The sequence below is a fragment of the Thunnus thynnus genome, chromosome 8 (assembly GCF_963924715.1).
Source record: "Thunnus thynnus chromosome 8, fThuThy2.1, whole genome shotgun sequence".
Classification (NCBI taxonomy): Eukaryota; Metazoa; Chordata; class Actinopteri; order Scombriformes; family Scombridae; genus Thunnus; species Thunnus thynnus.
Window position 1 is genome coordinate 20,187,933 of NC_089524.1, and position 17,207 is coordinate 20,205,139.

Sequence of the window (17,207 nt, forward strand, 5' to 3'; positions counted from 1 at the left end):
AATGTTTAGTCACAGGACGGATGGATTCTTTTAGTTTGTCCAGCTTTAGTGAAATCAGAAAACCACCTAGGGAGGCAGAGACTTCTGCATGCCTCCCTCTCAGCCCACCTGTCTGTGTCCTCTGTATCTGTCCACCCAGCCAGCAGAGGCCAGTTTATTTTCCTCTTCTACTCACAGTAGCTTTCTGTCTCCGACCCATATTTATCTCTGCTGTGCAATTATCTCCCTGTCTCTGTTTATGTGTCTGTCCCTTACTAGCTACAGTACCTTTCACTCTGCTTGACTGTCTCCCACCCTTGCTTTATGTATCATTCTGCCTGCGATTCAGCCTTCTTTTTCTTCCCTGTGCCTGTCTCTGTCATCTGTCCAGTCTTTGCTCCCTATGAGTTAAACAGGCCGAACAAATAGATTACAAACAGTGGGTAGAGTGAAGCTAAGGAGGAAGACAATCTGAATTTGTTGTGGATAAAGAATGGGGAAGGAGGCTGTGCAGTCAAAGAAAGCCAGTGGAGTCAGAGTAAGGCTGTATTTGCCTGAGGGGAAAAGGCTGAAAAGTAGCTCTCGCAACAGATGTGCGGGGCAGTAAAGTGTAATTGAAATGCCAGCAGCAATGGTCTTATCTTCCTGCTACAGGAGCCTGCTGCCAGTCTCAACATCAGTTAGATGTCATTTTACCTAAGTCTGAATCAGCCTGCCACAATCCGCAATCCCCATTCCTCTGATGCTAGGCAGGAGAAAAAGGGAGAAATGGATGAGGGGGAGGGAGAGGGAGAGGAGGAAGAAAAGGAGGGTGGGGAGTCTGTAATAGGATTTCAGTAGCAGCCAGTTAACTTCCACCACCTGGACTTAGTTGGTAATTTGATATGCCCCATCAATAGGATTCATTTACCTCACCACAGTATTACCATCGCCATTCATTTGACTTTTTAAAAAATATATTTATTCATTTCTCTCTCTCCACATTTTCCCACTTCTCCTGATCCTAATCGTGTATACTGAAGGTAGGAGGAAGGAAGGAAGGAAGGAAGGAAGGCAGAAAGGAAGGACGGAAGGAAGGCTTGTTCCACAATATTTTAGCTAAGAAAGAAAGTCCTTGGTCCAGAGGAGGTGGAAAGCCAGACACCATGGTTGTCCTCTGCGCTCCAGGCAAAGCTTAATGTTTTAGGCCAGGCAGAATCCCTCTGGGGAGAACCATAATGTCCTTCCAGATTAGAGGCTGGCACTCCTCAGAGCTGCTGCCTTTTATCAGGAACTTTGATACCGCAACATGGGATCATCTGCGGGACATTAAAGCTGCCTTATCACCTCACTGTAATGTGTCACAATCTTGACACTTGGTGTTATTCATGGTGGTAGGGGGAACATGTACCTCTCTTGTTCATGTTTCAGCCACTCTCAAGTGACATGAGAAGGAAATGATTGTAAACTATTAGTCCCTTTACAGTTTAGTCTTGTAGTTAGTAGTTTTGGCTTTTATCATATGCAAACTGCATAAGGTTACTTTGTCAGATTCTAGTAGTATTAAAGTATTAAAGGTGCCCTTTGGAGTTTTCTCATAAAAAAACAAAATGTATTTCCATTCAGTGTTACTAACCATCCAACTTGGCATACATGTTGGATGCACTTTCTTCCTCATAAAACATTTGCGAAGATGATTTTTTGAACTTTGAATTTTAAATCCTGTATTGTTTACATCCATGTTTAGTAGCTTGCAGTCTTCTCAAAATTGGGACCCCCATAATGCTACTTGTAGTCAATACCTGTTTGTTTTTTTCTCGAAAATCTGTACAAATCGTGTACAAATCACATATTGAATAATTTTACATAGTAAATCCTCTCACTCCCTCCCTCCCCACCCCACACTCGCAGATCCTCTAGATGAAATATAATTTAGAAAAATAGTAAATTACACACAGGTAAATCAAAGACAGAGAAGAAAAAAAAAGCAAAAGACAGTAAGTACAAGTTGAATCAAACAAACAAACTAACAGCATCAACATTGTTAGAAGCATCAACACATAGAAGTACTCTCATTCTACAATTAATATAAGTTGGGCCATTCCAGAGTCAAGTCAAGAGGTATCCCACTTTGTTACATTGGTTAGATTATCACAGTAAATCAGAAAAGGCATCCAGACTTTCTTGAACTTATTCTTATTGCCCCTCAGAGAATTTTATCTTCTCTAACTTAAGATGAAACATGCTATCCCTCATCCATCTGACATGGGATGGGGGTCCTCCAGTTTAAAAGTAGTAGACGTCAGGCCAATAAGTTAGTAAAGGCCACCACATTATACATGTATGCAAATATAGCAATTAAAAGATGTGGGTCGACAGTGTTGTGACCACACGGAATGATGCAGACAAATCCGCGCGAACACAACAAATTGCAGGTACATGGATGTCTGCACGGAGCCTACGAGCACACCCTCTGATGACGAAATTTATGTCACATGGACCCTAGCGGACCTTCGCAGACTCGTGGACGCAGAAACTATAATTTCAGCTTAAGGAGTGAATAGGAAGATCATGTGATTCCTTATTGACAGGTTCAGGTGCATGCTCAAGTGAGCAGCCTTGGACATGCATGACAACCTTCTGGATGTTACTAGCCCAGTAGCAATAGAGAAGGTTGGGCATAGGCATCCTAGTGCTTTAGATCTTTGTTAGATGGCCTTACATATCCGAAGCAGCCTGCAACCCCAGATAAAGTTAGAAAAAATCCTGTCAAGAGAGCTTAACTGCTTTTAGGAATGAATATGGGAATGTTCTGAATAAGATATAGGAATTTAGGGACAATATTCATTTTAAGCAGGCTAATATGCTCAGCTATTTATAGTGGTAATGTGTGCCAGCGCTCTATATCTTGTTTGCATTTGTCAGTTAAAGGAGAAAATTTTAGTTTGTATAAAAGCTGAAAGGAGCAAGGAACCGTAATCCCCAAGTATTTGAATTGTGAATTCACTCTCCTGAAGGGAAACAGAGAGGCAGGGATATTAAGAGCAGCAGGTCTCAAAGGGAAAACTTCACTTTTTTGCAGGTTCAACTTATAGCCAGAGAGCTTGACAAATTGTTCCAGCCTGGATAGGATAGAGGGAAGAGACAATGCAGGGTTGGTGATATATAGGAGAAGGTCATTAACGTACAGTGATACCTTATGTACCCTATCTCCTCGGATTATCCCCTCAAAGGAGCAACACAGTCGTAAGAAACAGCGAGTGGCTCAATTGACAAATCAAAAAGCAATGGGGACAGGGGACAACCCTGTCTCATTCCCCTGTGCAGAGGAAAAAAGCCTGACTGTACCTCATTTATTCAAACAGATGCTAAGGGCCCATTATATAATAATTTGACCCAGGAAATAAAGATGGGTCCAAAGCCAGAGCTTGAAAGGGTGTTGAAAAGGAAGCCCCATTCCATCTGGTCAAAAGCCTTCTCAGCGTCCAAGGCTACTACAACTTCAGGTGAGGCAGACTGAGACTGGGTGTATATTATGTCTGATATTATGTTTGATCAGGCAATATATGGGCTGGGAGAACCTTTTCAACCTTGTCCAAGGACACGTCAACTGGAGAAGCTTGGGATCAAACCGCCGATTATCTGATTAGTGGACAACCCGCTCTACCTCCTGAGCCACAGCTGCCTAAATTGATGGTTTCCTGAACTTCTTCAACCGTTAAAGAACTATCAAGGCTATACCTCTCTATATCTATATCTCTATATTTACATGTAATGTAAATGTAAAGTCAATTCCTGAAAAAAGGAATCTACCTCAATAGGAGCTACACTCAGATGTATATAGTTTACCATAATACTCAGTAAATGTGTCATTAATTTGTTTGTGGTCTGTAACTACAGAACCTGAGGTGATCTGTATTTGAGTTATTTGACGCAACACGTATGACTGGCATGTTCGGTGAGCCAGGAGTCTGCCTGCTTTGTCCATGAATTCATAAACAGTGTGTCTAGCCCTTAAAAGCAGATGCTCAGTCTTAGCTGTTTAGACTAAATCAAATTCTGTCTGAAGATGGATCCTCTTTTGGTAGAGTTCTGGGGTAGGTGAAGTGGCATATTGTGCATCTAATTGGGCTATGTTACTATTGAGTTCCTTTAGTTTGGAAATATTTTTTTATTGTGTGAGGTGAAGTGAAGAATTTAGCCATGGAAGTAGGCTTTCAGAGTCTCCCAGAGAGTACAGTGGGAGATATCTGGTGTAGCATTTGTTTAAATAAAGAACTTAATCTAGGTGCTCTTACTTAACAAATGTAGAGTCTGGGAGTAGACAAGAGATCAGGTGCCATGCTCTGTATGCCGCGGGTTGTTCAGGGAAAGACAGTCCAAAAGAAAGGGGGTATGGCCAGAGATGACAATACTATGATATGTGATGTTGTCAGTAATGGGTATAAGCCGAGTGTCGAGAAATAATCAATTTGTGAATAAGTGTGGTGAACTGGTGAAAAAAAAAGAAAATGCTCTTCCCATCGGGAAACTAAACCTCTAGGGGCTGAACAACCCATATTGTTCAATGCAATTATAAATGACTTTAGCTGTCTTGGACAGTGGTACAGGTCTGGGGATGGAGCAGTTCGGGACTGAGAGCACAATTGAAGTCTTCACCAATAATTAAAAGATGGTTGTCCACATTGGGTAGGACTGAAAAAAATGAAATAATAAAAGTGTCATCATCCCAGTTAGGTGCATATATGTTTGCTAAAATTACAGGTTTATTTAGCCGTTTACAAGCCCCTATCACATATTGAAAAAGTGTGTTTCCTGAAGAGAGAAATAAGCAGATCAGCGTCTAAAACTAGATTATATTATTAGCACCAGTTTGACACAGATATTAAGCACAATTTACAGACTGTGATCTAGATCACTGGTTCTCAACCTTTTTGGGTACTGGACCCCCTGCATATTTTAAGTGGTCTTGAGGTCCCAGCCTCCAGGAGCGCTCCAGTATGGCAACTCTGCCATCCACATTGTTCAAACTGTGTTCCATCTCTTGGATTTTTACTACCTGAGAGGACTACAGTGTGGTGAAAGGATTTCATGGGCTAGGTTAGGGCTAGCATTAGCTTCTGTAGCTTTGCCAGTGACTAGCCGTGGGTTATGGCTATCACTAGCCACAAATCTGTTTAAGTTTATTGCTCTCATGCAAGAAGTGTGTGTTTCAAAGATATAACTTGATGATTTAAGTAAGTAAATATCGGAACAGATGAGGAGCACTTGAGTTCACGTTTTCACTCCACCATGTCACTGGAACTCCCTCCACTGGCATTTTAATGTTTAATGGCTTCAATGTTTGTCTTTCAGAGGGTCATTTTCAACGTGGTGAACTTCTCCAAGACCAAGAGCCTGTATAGAGATGGCATGTCTCCTGTAGTCAAGTCTACCAGCAGGCCAAAATGGTAAGTGGACAAAGACAAACCTACTGTAGCACCAACTCTATTAGCTTTACGTTGCATGTTGTAATGTAGCAATGTCATCTCATCTGTAAAAATTCAGTCCACATTGTGGTTACAAGAATGCTGACAGAGTATTTAAACTTTAAGTTTCTACACTTTCAAAAAACTTTTCCTCTCTGCCCAACAGTAGACACATACATTCCCTAACACACACACCCACACACACAAACAAACACACACACACACACATCCTAAAGACTGATACTTTAGATTTTCAGAGTGGATGCGTCCGGGCGCATTAGCATGTGATCCATTGGTTGCCAGTATGATGGCTGTCTGATGTAATAACGGTTGACTGATGGATGCAGAAATGTGTGTGTGTGTGTGTATGTGGATGAATAGGTGTGGCAGGAGGGAATGGGGCTGGTGCAGTGGGGTTGGGCGCAGCGTCTGCCAAGCAGGCTGGTGTATCCAGTGGGGCGAGGAGGGAGAACAGGGTAGCGTGATGAAGTGTTGCCGTCCAAGAGGAGCCCTGACATCTGTCATCAGTTGATGGAGGGCATCCGCAGAAACGCCAGGCATCTGCCACCCTGAGCTGTCTGAGTCTGCTAGCCTAGCGCCCGCACCGTCCATACCATAGCACGTCGGTCGCAGGCTAATGGGAAGAGACAATGGGCACGACACCGTAGACAGGAAAGATGAACTGCTGTCTGTGATACAGCACCAACATGATGCAGCTCAGCTTGGCTGCCTCGCTCTCTCTGTTTTGACTCCATGTGGTGTGATTGCAACTTTGCACTCAGTTTCTCTGTTGTGCCAGTGGAGATGTGTCTTTTTCACAGTGCTAGAGCCACTACTATTGTCTCATCCTGCCAGCCATTTATTTACAGGGAAGCTTGCAAGTGCTTGCTTTAAAATTGGTGTTATTTCTCAGGTGAGTGTAGTTATACTGTCAGTATAGTTACCACGCAGACAGCGCGATAGAGCAAAGTTATATTCCTATTTCAACTGTTGTAATTTAGGTGACATTTTGTGCAAGGTAATTATTGTCCCACGTTATAAAAAACCCCTCCTTCTGAATGGTCTTGACTTCTCATTGGACATAATCTTGAACGTCTGAGGTGTTAATCTGTACTGCAGCCTTGTTGGGTCATTTAGGTCCCAAAGCTCTTCTTAATATGCTAATCATGCAACCCTGACCATGTTTATGTTTCAATAAGCTCTCATAAATAGGTATTTAAGTGACAGACACAGCAGGAGGTAACGTTGCAGAGGCCTGACTCCATTTACCTCCCCAGGCTAATACTGTTTTAACCGCTCCTCTCAGCACTGTGCCATCTAAGAGGCATCATGTCTCATGCATTTGTAGAGCCATTTTCGACTGTCTGGGGCTTCCAAGACTGCAGCTGACATTGTTTGTGTCCCCACAAAGTGGTCAAGATGCTTTTAACACAACCTCCTCTATTTGACTTTCCATGAGCACAACAAAGCACAGACAGCTCCTAAAGTAGCAATCTTCTTTTTGACAGTTACAGATATGGAATAAATAAAAAGGCAGAGTGTGGAGAGCTTTGCCTGTCTGATCCAAACTCACACAGGACAGGATAAAGGAGGTACAGAGAGACGGAATGATAGAAAAAAAGAAGAGAGCAAGACAGACTTGCGGAGAAACAGACAGAAGGAGAGGGTGGAGGAAGAAAAACACAGAGTACAAGAAAGACAGATTACTGAGACAGGTAGACAGGGAGGAGAGAATGAGAAAAAGAGTGAGCTAGAAAAGATTGCTCTCCCACCCCTCGCCCCGACACCCCCACGTCTGTATTTATCAAAAGAATCGTCAGTATTAGCCCAGGAGTTGAAGCCTTTATCTCCCTGTGCAGGTGCCTTATGTCCTGGGGCCCCAGCGTCGTTTGGTGCTGGAGGCTGCAGGGCTTGGCTGGCCTCGGCTAAGCTGGGCGTCTCAGTGAGAGACAACCGGCAGATTACAGTCCTGCAGGACGTTCACTGCTACAGGTGGAAGGATCTATCCTATATCCCTTCTTCCATCCTTTTTTCTCTCCATCCCTCACTCCATGACGCCTCTAGCATCTAGTTCTTGGTACAGGAGACATCAGGACAGCTTTGACAGTATCGTCTGGCATTTAAACACAGCTACAGGTTACATGTTTGATATGTAATGAATCATGGATGAACTAATCAAAACAGGTTACATTGCTTCTGAAATGTGAGACAGATTAACCATGGCTTTTATTCTGTAAACTCTCAGACTCTTTATTTTGTACTGTGCTCTTTACAACATGTGAAGCTTCATAGCTTATTATTTTGTTGTGTATTAAGGAATTGCAAAACACCCATTATTGTAACTGACATATCAATTAATAAATATTGATGTAACTGGTGCCATATAGTTCAGAAGCTGAAGAATAAAAGCAAACAACTTTCTTTTTTGAAAACTTAGTCATTACTCACTGTAAATTCCAAATTTATAAAATCTTTCAATTAAAATCAGCTCTTGTGATCGATATTTGAAATGCTTAAAATTACATAGCAGTTCAAAATAAAAATGTTAATGAAATGAACGAGGGAGTGAGAGTGATTATGAGACAGAGAAAAGAGAACAAACCATATTTTCTTGCACTAGTCTGTCGAACACAATAGCCCCCTTGGTGACACTAGGTGCCAAACACACTCCCTGTGGTCTGCTAGTTGTTGGACTGCTAGAGCAAAGAATTGCCCAGCATCCTTATTTTCTGAGATAAGCTAATTAGAAAGTCAGAGAGCGTGGTGTAATGCAGCTGTTGGAGGCCGAATGCTGTGGGATGGGGTAATGGCCAGGATGCTGCACGAGTCTGACTGCATCAACCAACAAATGCTTCATCCAGAGTCCTGTGTGGATCAATGTAGAAAGAGAGGGGACAGAATAAATATCTTTCAACGCTACACATTAGAGCTGCATCTAATGATTATTTTCATTATTCATTAATCTTCAGATTGGTTTGAAATGAAATGTTAAAAGATATTTATCACAAGTCCCCAGAGTCTAACTTGATGTCTTCAAATGTCTTGTTTTGTCTGACCAAAAGATTCAATTTACAATGACTGAAACTGAGAAAAGCAGCAAATCCTCTCATTTATGAACCTGCTGGAGAATGTCAGTTGCTTTTACTTGTCATTACATTGTCAAATAGTTAATGATTCATTTTCTATGAGGGCAGTTAATCAATTTGTTTAGTGTCAAATTTAAAATATATGACAACAAACCTTCCTATCTGTACAACATGAGGACCGTAATTCAATTAGGAGACTTTATGGCAACATTGACATTTTTGCATATTTTGCTTATTGTGTAAGCTTTTAGCTAAATTAAGATAACTCAAACACAATGTAATTCTAACATTATTGTTACTTTAGCCTCACAGTCTAAAATGCATGTGTTCACATAGTTTTTAGCTTATTAAATCTGTAATTTATAATATATTGGAAATTTTCTGATGTGTGGGGTCTCTTTTAATTAACTTTCCACTTCTTCGTCAGTCAGTAGGTGTGTGAATAAAAATAGCTACACCTCTAACTGAGCTAACAGATGAACAGTCAGAGTTGGAGGAAATGGGTTGCCAAACATTGCCTCTAAAGTTAGAACCAACCAACCTTGATCAAGGGTAAATGCTTTTTCTCTTCTCTTTTTCATGGGAGGCAACACAAAAAACAGGAGTGCTTTTCAAGCAGTTGTGCTCAGCTCCAAGTCCGTCAGAGAGACAGTCAGTCAGTCAGTCAATCAGTCAGTCAGTCAGGACAATTTTGCTTTTCTAGAAAAAGTCTTCCTGTAAGCGTGTGATGCAACAGCATAGTGAAATTCTATTTGGAGATGTCTGCCTCTCCATCGGAGTGCGTGTTAGCAGTAATTGTTCTGTCAATCAGTACAGCTCTGGCCTGCCTGCTTCCCTTGCCACTTGTTAAGCCCTGGCAGAGGGCGAGGGGTGAGGATAGGTGAGGCAGGGTGAGGGAGAGAGAAAGGATACTACTGCTCTGTGTGTCTCTCCTTGCTCACCTCAGTCTTTCTTTACAGTCTGTTCTCCTGGAAACTCACTCCCTGCCTGTTTATCTTCTTGTGTTCTCGCCTCTTTTTACTTAGTTTCCCTGTTTTGTTTTGTTTTTAAATTATGCTTTGTTTTAGTTTTGCTGACTTTACTTCTTTCACTTTTTTCTTTTATGTGAATTTTGCCCTGTTCTGTTATCTCCTCTTTGTCCATTTATTTGTGTTATACCTTTATGTATGGGGGTATTATTGTAGCAATATTATTTGCAAAAGTGTGTGGAGAAATGTGAAACCGTTACTCAATCTGTGTGTATGTAATCAGATTTGTAAATGTGTAAAAGAATCTCTAAATGCGTACTTTTGTGAATGTACAGCAATCTACAACTGTGCATTCAGAATCTCTGTGTGTGTAATCATAATAATCAGATTTTGTAAGTTTTATAGCTTATTATTAAATTATTGTGTACCAACAATATTGGAATCTTTGCCATGTTAACTTGTAGACAAACATTCTGCAGATTTCTTGTCAACAGATTGATGGTCATTACTTCTGCAAAACTACTAGTTTTTCTGGGGTGTTCTGTGTCAGAACAAAATTCTGGGTTGCTGGGTTGGATACTGGTGGCTCTCACTGTAGCAGATGAAGGACTCTGTTCAGCACAATGATCAGATCACAGCAGACAAACACACTATGGCCTCCAATAACTCACTCTAAATATTCGCTTTCCACGGGGTATGTTACGAGTATCGCATACTCACTTTCGGCTTGTCTCTAAGCCCGAGGGTGTTCGTACGGTGCACGGAAATGGCAATAACCCCGCTGAGGCGGCAAGGCATCTGCCTGGCCACGTACCTGGACAATTGGCTTCTGTTAGCGCAATCGGAGCAGGAAGGCGGGGCACACACTCGTACTCTCATACGACACCTATCCGACTTGGGTTTCGTGGTAAATGCAGAGAAGAGCATCTCCAGCACAGAGCGTAATCTTTCTGGGATTATCGCTGGACTCAGTGTCTTTCACAGCTCGCCTCTCGGCGGAGAGAGTAAAGACTTTCAAGACGTGCCTCGCGCTTTTTCGTCCACACAGATCTGTTCAATTCAGATTATGTCTTTGATTACTTGGCCTGATGGCGTCTGCCATTCTCGTAGTCCGTCTTGGCTGCCTCCACATGAGGGATTTCCAGTATTGGGTGGCTTCCCTTAGGCTAGATCCCGTGCGTCATGGCGCGCGGAGAGTGTTGGTCACATCGGAGTGCATCAGAGCGCTGCGTCACTGGCGAGCCCCGTCTTTCCTGACCCAGGGGAGGCCCATGGGCTCCGTCCTGTCCAGGAAAGTGGTCACTACAGATGCAAGTCTGTCAGGCTGGGGCAGAATACACGAGGGCCGGTCTGTGAGAGGACATTGGAGCTCTGGTCTCGTACGGTCTCACATAAATTTTCTGGAGCTCTTGGCGGTGTTTCTCTCCCTGAAACACCTCCTCCTGTCTCTCGTCGGTCACCATGTCTTGGTGAGGACAGACAATACGACGACAGTGGCGTATATCAATCGTCAAGGGGGGTTGCGTTCCCGTCAGTTACACACGCTGGCACGCAAACTGAGTGTCTCCTCTCCCTGAGAGCGACGCATGTTCTGGGGGCACCCTGAACATGGGTGCGGACCTGCTGTCCAGGCAGTGGGGCTGTCCACCATAGTGGGGCTTCTACAGACAGTGATTGCCACTATCCAAAACACTAGAGCCTCCTCCACTAGGTCTCTGTATGGCTGTAAGTAGAGAGTGTTTGAGGAATGGTGTCTCACAGAGGGACACATTTCTTTTCAGTGTCCGGTGGGAGTGATATTGTCATTCTTGCAGGACCTGATTGACAAGCGAAAAACCTTTTCCACGATTAAAGTGCATTTGGCAGCCATCGCCGCCTGTCATGTCAGATTTGGGGGACGAACAGCGAGCCAACACCTGCTGGTTTGCCGTTTTATGAAGGGAGTGCACAGGCTTCTCCCTGTCTCTCGACCGCTGGTGCCTCTGTGGGATTTAGCTGTGGTTCTTGAGGGGCTTAAGGGTCCTCCGTTTTAACCACTGGAGGAAGTGGACCTGAAACACGTGTCCTTCAAGACAATGTTGCTACTGGCGCTGGCTTCGGCTAAACGAGTTAGCGACATCCATGCGCTTTCAGTGCATCCCTTCGCCCCAGGTGATGTAAGGATGATTCTGAAGCCAAGCCTCACCTTTGTGCCCAAGGTGGTTGGTTCATGTTCTCCTATCGACCTTGTGGCCCCGCCTGGAGAGCAGCGGTTGCGTGTGTTATGTCCAGTTCGTGCAGTGCACACTTACATGGATAGGATTGGGGGTTTCAGGAGGAGCGATCAGCTGTTTGTCTCCTGGGCTAATCCTCATAAGGGAAAACCTGTTACTAAGCAACGCCTCTCCCACTGGGTGGTGGAGGCGATTGCTTTGGCTTATACGAGTCAGGGTCTGCAGCCGCGGGCGGGTCTGCGAGCGCACTCTACTTGTGGCTTGGCCGCATCCTGGGCCTTATTCAGGGGAGTTTCTGTTCAGGATATTTGTGCTGCGGTGAGCTGGTCTTCGCCTCTCCCTGTGGGTTGGTGGATGCTAGCTTGTCTGGCAATACGGGAGCTACCACATCCCATAGTGAGACATCGAAACGAATATTATGAAAGAGAACTTTAGATTATTTACCCGGTTCGCTGAGTAATATGAGTGAGATGTCTCACCAAACAATCCTTCTTGCTTGGGTGAGTGAGAAGAGGTGCTTATCTTGAATGAGACTGTGTCATCCGCAGCAGCTATTTAAGGTAGGTGGCACTACCTGGTGCGGACGAACACGTTCACCAATCAGGATTGGCGTAATGAGATTAATGCTTCTGAGGTCTGCAGCGAGGCGTGCATCCCATAGTGAGACATCTCACTCATATTACTCAGAGAACCGGGGTTATGTAAATAACCTTAAGTTCTCTATAAACTTTAATGTTACATGACATAAGCTACATCTTGTTACCGAAACAGGCTAGACGCTAATTGTAGCAAAGCTCCAGCAATAAAATACAGATCAGATTGCACACCTCCATTGTAACAATGTTAGCCACAAACAGAATATCTCATATAAGACATTAGTGTTTACTTACGGTTTAAGTTGTCTTGGAGTAAACACTCTGCTCTGTCTGTTAGCTAATGTTAGCTTGTGCTAGCAGTTTCTAGCGAGGCTAAAACATGACAGGTTGTCATGTTGTTCTGTTAGTGATGCTGAAGAGTGACCAGTCACTCATTAGATGGATAGTCATAGAAATGTGGGTGTGCCTTTTCTGCTTGTTGTTAAAGCAGTGGGGAACAATGCAGTGACTTTTGCGGCTGCATTTCATCCTGCCGTGTTGTTTTGGTTGCGCGCCTGTGGCAGAGGAAGTTTTTTAGTGAGAAGCGTCAGCCTGGCAGCAGGAGCCTGTAAGCCTTGGCTCAGGGCCGCTCCAAAAAGACAACCTATTGAGCAGTGTGCCTGAGTTGAATGACGACTTGTCTGTATTTCTAGCTCCTGGAGCAAAATACATAAACTTTTCAGGCATTAATATCTAATGTGCATTTACAGATCTATGTACACATTTATAGATTTGTCTACACATTCACAAATCTCTATACAATTGCAAAACTGAATACAGATTTGTAATTCTTTTTCATATTTACAGATCTAATCACGCACACATAAATTCTGAATACACATTTGCAGATTCCTGTACACATTCACAAATTTCAGTACGCATTTAGAGATTCTTTTACACATTTACAAATGTGATTACGCACACACAGCTTGAGATACAGTTTAATAACTCGCAAATAACAACATTGCAAATAATATTGCTACAATAATACCCCCAGATTTATGTTTGAATTTTTGTACCTTCAGCTCCATTTTTAAAACTGTAGTAAACAGTTTTACTGCTGTTTTTTGGCCAGTTTGGGGCAATTGAAATAAGGTGTGAACACAACACTGATGTATTATCAGCTTAAAAATTACTAACATTAATTTGGAGTTGCGTATGCATCTACCTGCCAAATGTATTCATGCTCCTTAGTTCTGTTTTTGGTCTCCACCAACACTTGCAGTAAATATTTGGCTCTTTGGCTGTTAAATGATCCACTATCTTCACTAGCTAGGCTGTAACTTTGTCTGTCTACAGTTTGGTAGTAGGCAGGTAATTTACAGTTATTTTTTCTCTGAAAATGCTGCAGCTGAAAAAGACAATATGAATGCAGTGAGAGTGAAACTAAATGGGTTTGAGGTGAAAAACAATGAGCTCCATAGAGCTTTGGGGAACTGCAGAGTCCAGTGATACAGTAAATATCTGCAAGTTCATGATCTGGTCATATGATTATGATTATGATTATAGCTGCTTTAAATGCGTAAATAACTGATAAATAATATGATAAAAATAATCTGATAAAAGTAATATTACGAAGAGAGTGTAGAAGCAAATAAACTCTCAGGCTCCCATTTCACTGACACAAACTTTTATGTATTTACTGTATTTAACTGTAAAGTGACTCTGATTGTGATAAGAAATTTAGACACAGACACAACTGAAATTACTGAAAGTGACCAAAACTTTACTACAGAACTAGGATGTACTAAACCTGCTCATATTTTATACCCATTGGTCTTCCAGTATGAAGGAAACTGCACTTGTCAGCCTTATAAAGAGCCCTCCGATCCAGAACTACACACACCTCCCATCCTCTAACTGTACTGCTGAGCTGGGCCATCTGGGTCCGAACGCAGCGAGTGTGTGACAGTGGTGAGAGAGATGGTCTCTCTCTTGAGGACAGAGTGTCAGGCAGAGGACTGAAGACAGACAGACTGTAAAGGTTGTGTTAGAACTACAGCAGACCTCTCTGACTCCTCCCCACATTCAGCGAGTCCGCACTCTCCCCTTCCCGCTCCTCCCCTGCCGCCGAGCCACTTGCACAATTAACCATGTGGCATGCCATTTAATAATAGACCTTTTAATTGTCGACAAATGAAGAGTGATGTAAAATAGCTAATAGCTTGTGCTAATTAATAGGGGAATTGAACGCTTGTTAATTAAGGGCAAACAGGACAAGGACCAGCTCGGGTAATTTGAGCAATAAAACAGAGACTAACGATTCATTTCCAAACAGACTTGCTTCATAAAAACATCAAGCGACCCCCATTTTGCTGTTTGAGAACACTCGCAGCCCCCATCCTAGCCTTTACTTCAACCACACACATGTAAGTATACGCAGAGGAAATGTAGTCAAGAATGTAACTGCTTCCTTCCTATGATTCCCCACAGATAATGCCACAATAAGACAAATCACAACTATATAATGTCTTCAGAATGTGATGACAAAGATTATTTGGCACAATAAGTGTCTCTGTGGTATGATAAAATGTTTGATTCACCTGTTTAGAATTAAAACACCATGTATTGAAATGAATGAATTCCCTATGTATTTGACTTAAATTGCAACCAATCGTGTCAATATTTAGTGCCTAGAGTGTTCTGTCTCACCTATTTCCCTCTTTGCTCATCTCTCTGTGGTCATAGTTGTTAGACCTAAGGCAAAAGGAAAGAAATGGATAGTCAGCCAAGGCTCTACATACATCTTCCTCAAGAGACTGGAAAGCTTTACTGTCTTGCACATCCATGCTTTTTAATTTCACAGCTTTACTGGGGTGTTTTACTGTAACATAATTTTTATTACATGTATACTGTGCCCATGGCCTCTTTCTCTGCTTTGCTGCGTCTGTGTTTAATTTAAAAAAGAGACTATGTTCTGTGTTGTTTCCTTGCTCTCAACTCCATTTTGTACCGGGAACCGTAGCAATCATTCAACAGTCTATGGGTTTCATATAAGATTCTTAGATTAAAAAAAATGTTATATATGATGTTCCCTCTCCGTCAACATTGTCTGTGCGATAAGGGAGATGGACAAAATCTTTTAATAAAAACCAAGCGAAGGAGAAAGTGAGAGGCACACACACACACACCTAATTATCTGTCATAGGTTCAACTGCAGAGAGGAAATGGAATGATGTATGAATCTGAGTGAATATGTAGAAGAAGAGAGAGGATACCTAATGTATGTCTGTGAAAGTGGTTTGGTAACACAAGCCAAAATCTGAAGAAGTGTGTAACTCTTTAGATAACAGTCCACAACATACAGTCTAATTAAAAATAAATAAATAATAAATAATGATAAATAATAATAATAACAAATAAATAAAATAAAATTGGTGTACCAGTATAGTACACTGTAAAAAAAATTGAAAAATCCTAATTTTAAGGAAAATAAATCTATCTAAATTAACAACTCAACTGTTATTTTAAGCATTATGCTTGAAATTTTGTACAAAAAAAACTATCAGGTGGTGCGGCACACTGCCATGGGCTTAAGCAGAGGTGTGTGGGGGTGTGGGCATGTTTGTGCTCTAGAACATAACCACTGTGAAACAATCAGAAAATAACATTTTATTGATTTATCTGATTCACTGATTTTCTTTCTCCCGCCACTCCCTCCTTTTCATTCACTCTCTAGCTCGCTTGACCACAGCCGCTTTCTCTCTCTCTCTCAGTGGTGCTCCCAGCTCTCTCTCTTTTTCTCTAGTCTTTTTCAATATAAGTCAGGAAGCCATCAGCAATGCCTAATTTTACTTTTAATGTTATCAAACATAGAGAAATTTCCTCCTTAGATGTCACTATAGGGCCCGATACAAGTAATCAGTCACCTTCATCTGATCTTAATATGAACTTCCACACACCAGTAATTCTGGAAACTTTGACAGGTAAATCAGAATTCTGATTCATTCTCTAGAATGCCAAACAAAGTATGTCACTTACTTGAAATATAACAGGTACCAAGCCAACCCTTCAGGCCATTACCATAATACAGATTAAATGGTTCCACTGATTTTCCAAACAATGCACCCATTTGAATGGCAGCCATGCACATACCTCTGTATTTATAGAAAATAGATGTATGTTTTTCCATGTTTTCTCATGTTGTCTGTTAAATTCAGTGCCTCTACACGCACTTTAATAGTCTGTTTAAACCCTACAATTTCTGGAATGCCAGAAATATAATTTCCATAATCAGGTTAAGGGATTAAGAGAAAGCCATTTAGCACAGGTAGATTTCTGCTGGAGAAACCTGATCACTGGTCCATGGAAACCGTTAAAGGGGACCTATTATGCTCATTTCCAGCTCTGTATTTTTATTCTTGGACTCCTCTATAGTAGCTTTACATGATTCACAGTTAAAAAACTCCTTATTTATCTTTATTTTAGCTCTTGTCTCTTTAAGGCCCCCCTCCCGATGAGCCCCCACAGCTCTGATTGGCCAGCTCTCTGGAAGCCTGCTGAGGGGCAGCCATATCAGAATTGTGTTAAGTTACGGCTGATGAAAATACTTTTTGTACTTTTGCTGCTTCAAATTAGAAGCTTTTAAATGACTAAATAATGGGAGACTTTTACTGTGAAGAATTTACAGAAAACTCCCAGGCCTCTGGTAGAGGACCCAAGCTTGAGGAAGACACACCACCACCCCCCATGGGAGGGGGGTGAGAGGGAGATTATTTTTTTATTTATATGTATACAAATACCATGGCATCGAACGAAACTTCGAAGCATTCGGGTCAGCCCTACCACTTTCCTGCTCAAAATGAACACAAAATTCCTAGGCTGTTTCTAGGGTGTATCAGACGGTTGCCAGGGTGTTTCTACGTGGTTGGTAAAGTGC

General features: G+C 42.1%; 1 protein-coding gene across 3 annotated transcripts in view; it reads left to right on the forward strand.

Moving 5' to 3' along the window:
- Positions 1 to 17,207, forward strand: part of agbl4 (AGBL carboxypeptidase 4) — a 434,053-nt gene that overhangs the window by 251,965 nt on the left and 164,881 nt on the right. For all 3 annotated transcript variants that reach the window (XM_067597035.1, XM_067597037.1, XM_067597038.1), the window contains one exon: positions 5,314 to 5,408. In XM_067597035.1, coding sequence (XP_067453136.1) covers positions 5,314 to 5,408 — 95 coding nt within the window. The remainder of the gene's footprint in view (positions 1 to 5,313; positions 5,409 to 17,207) is intronic.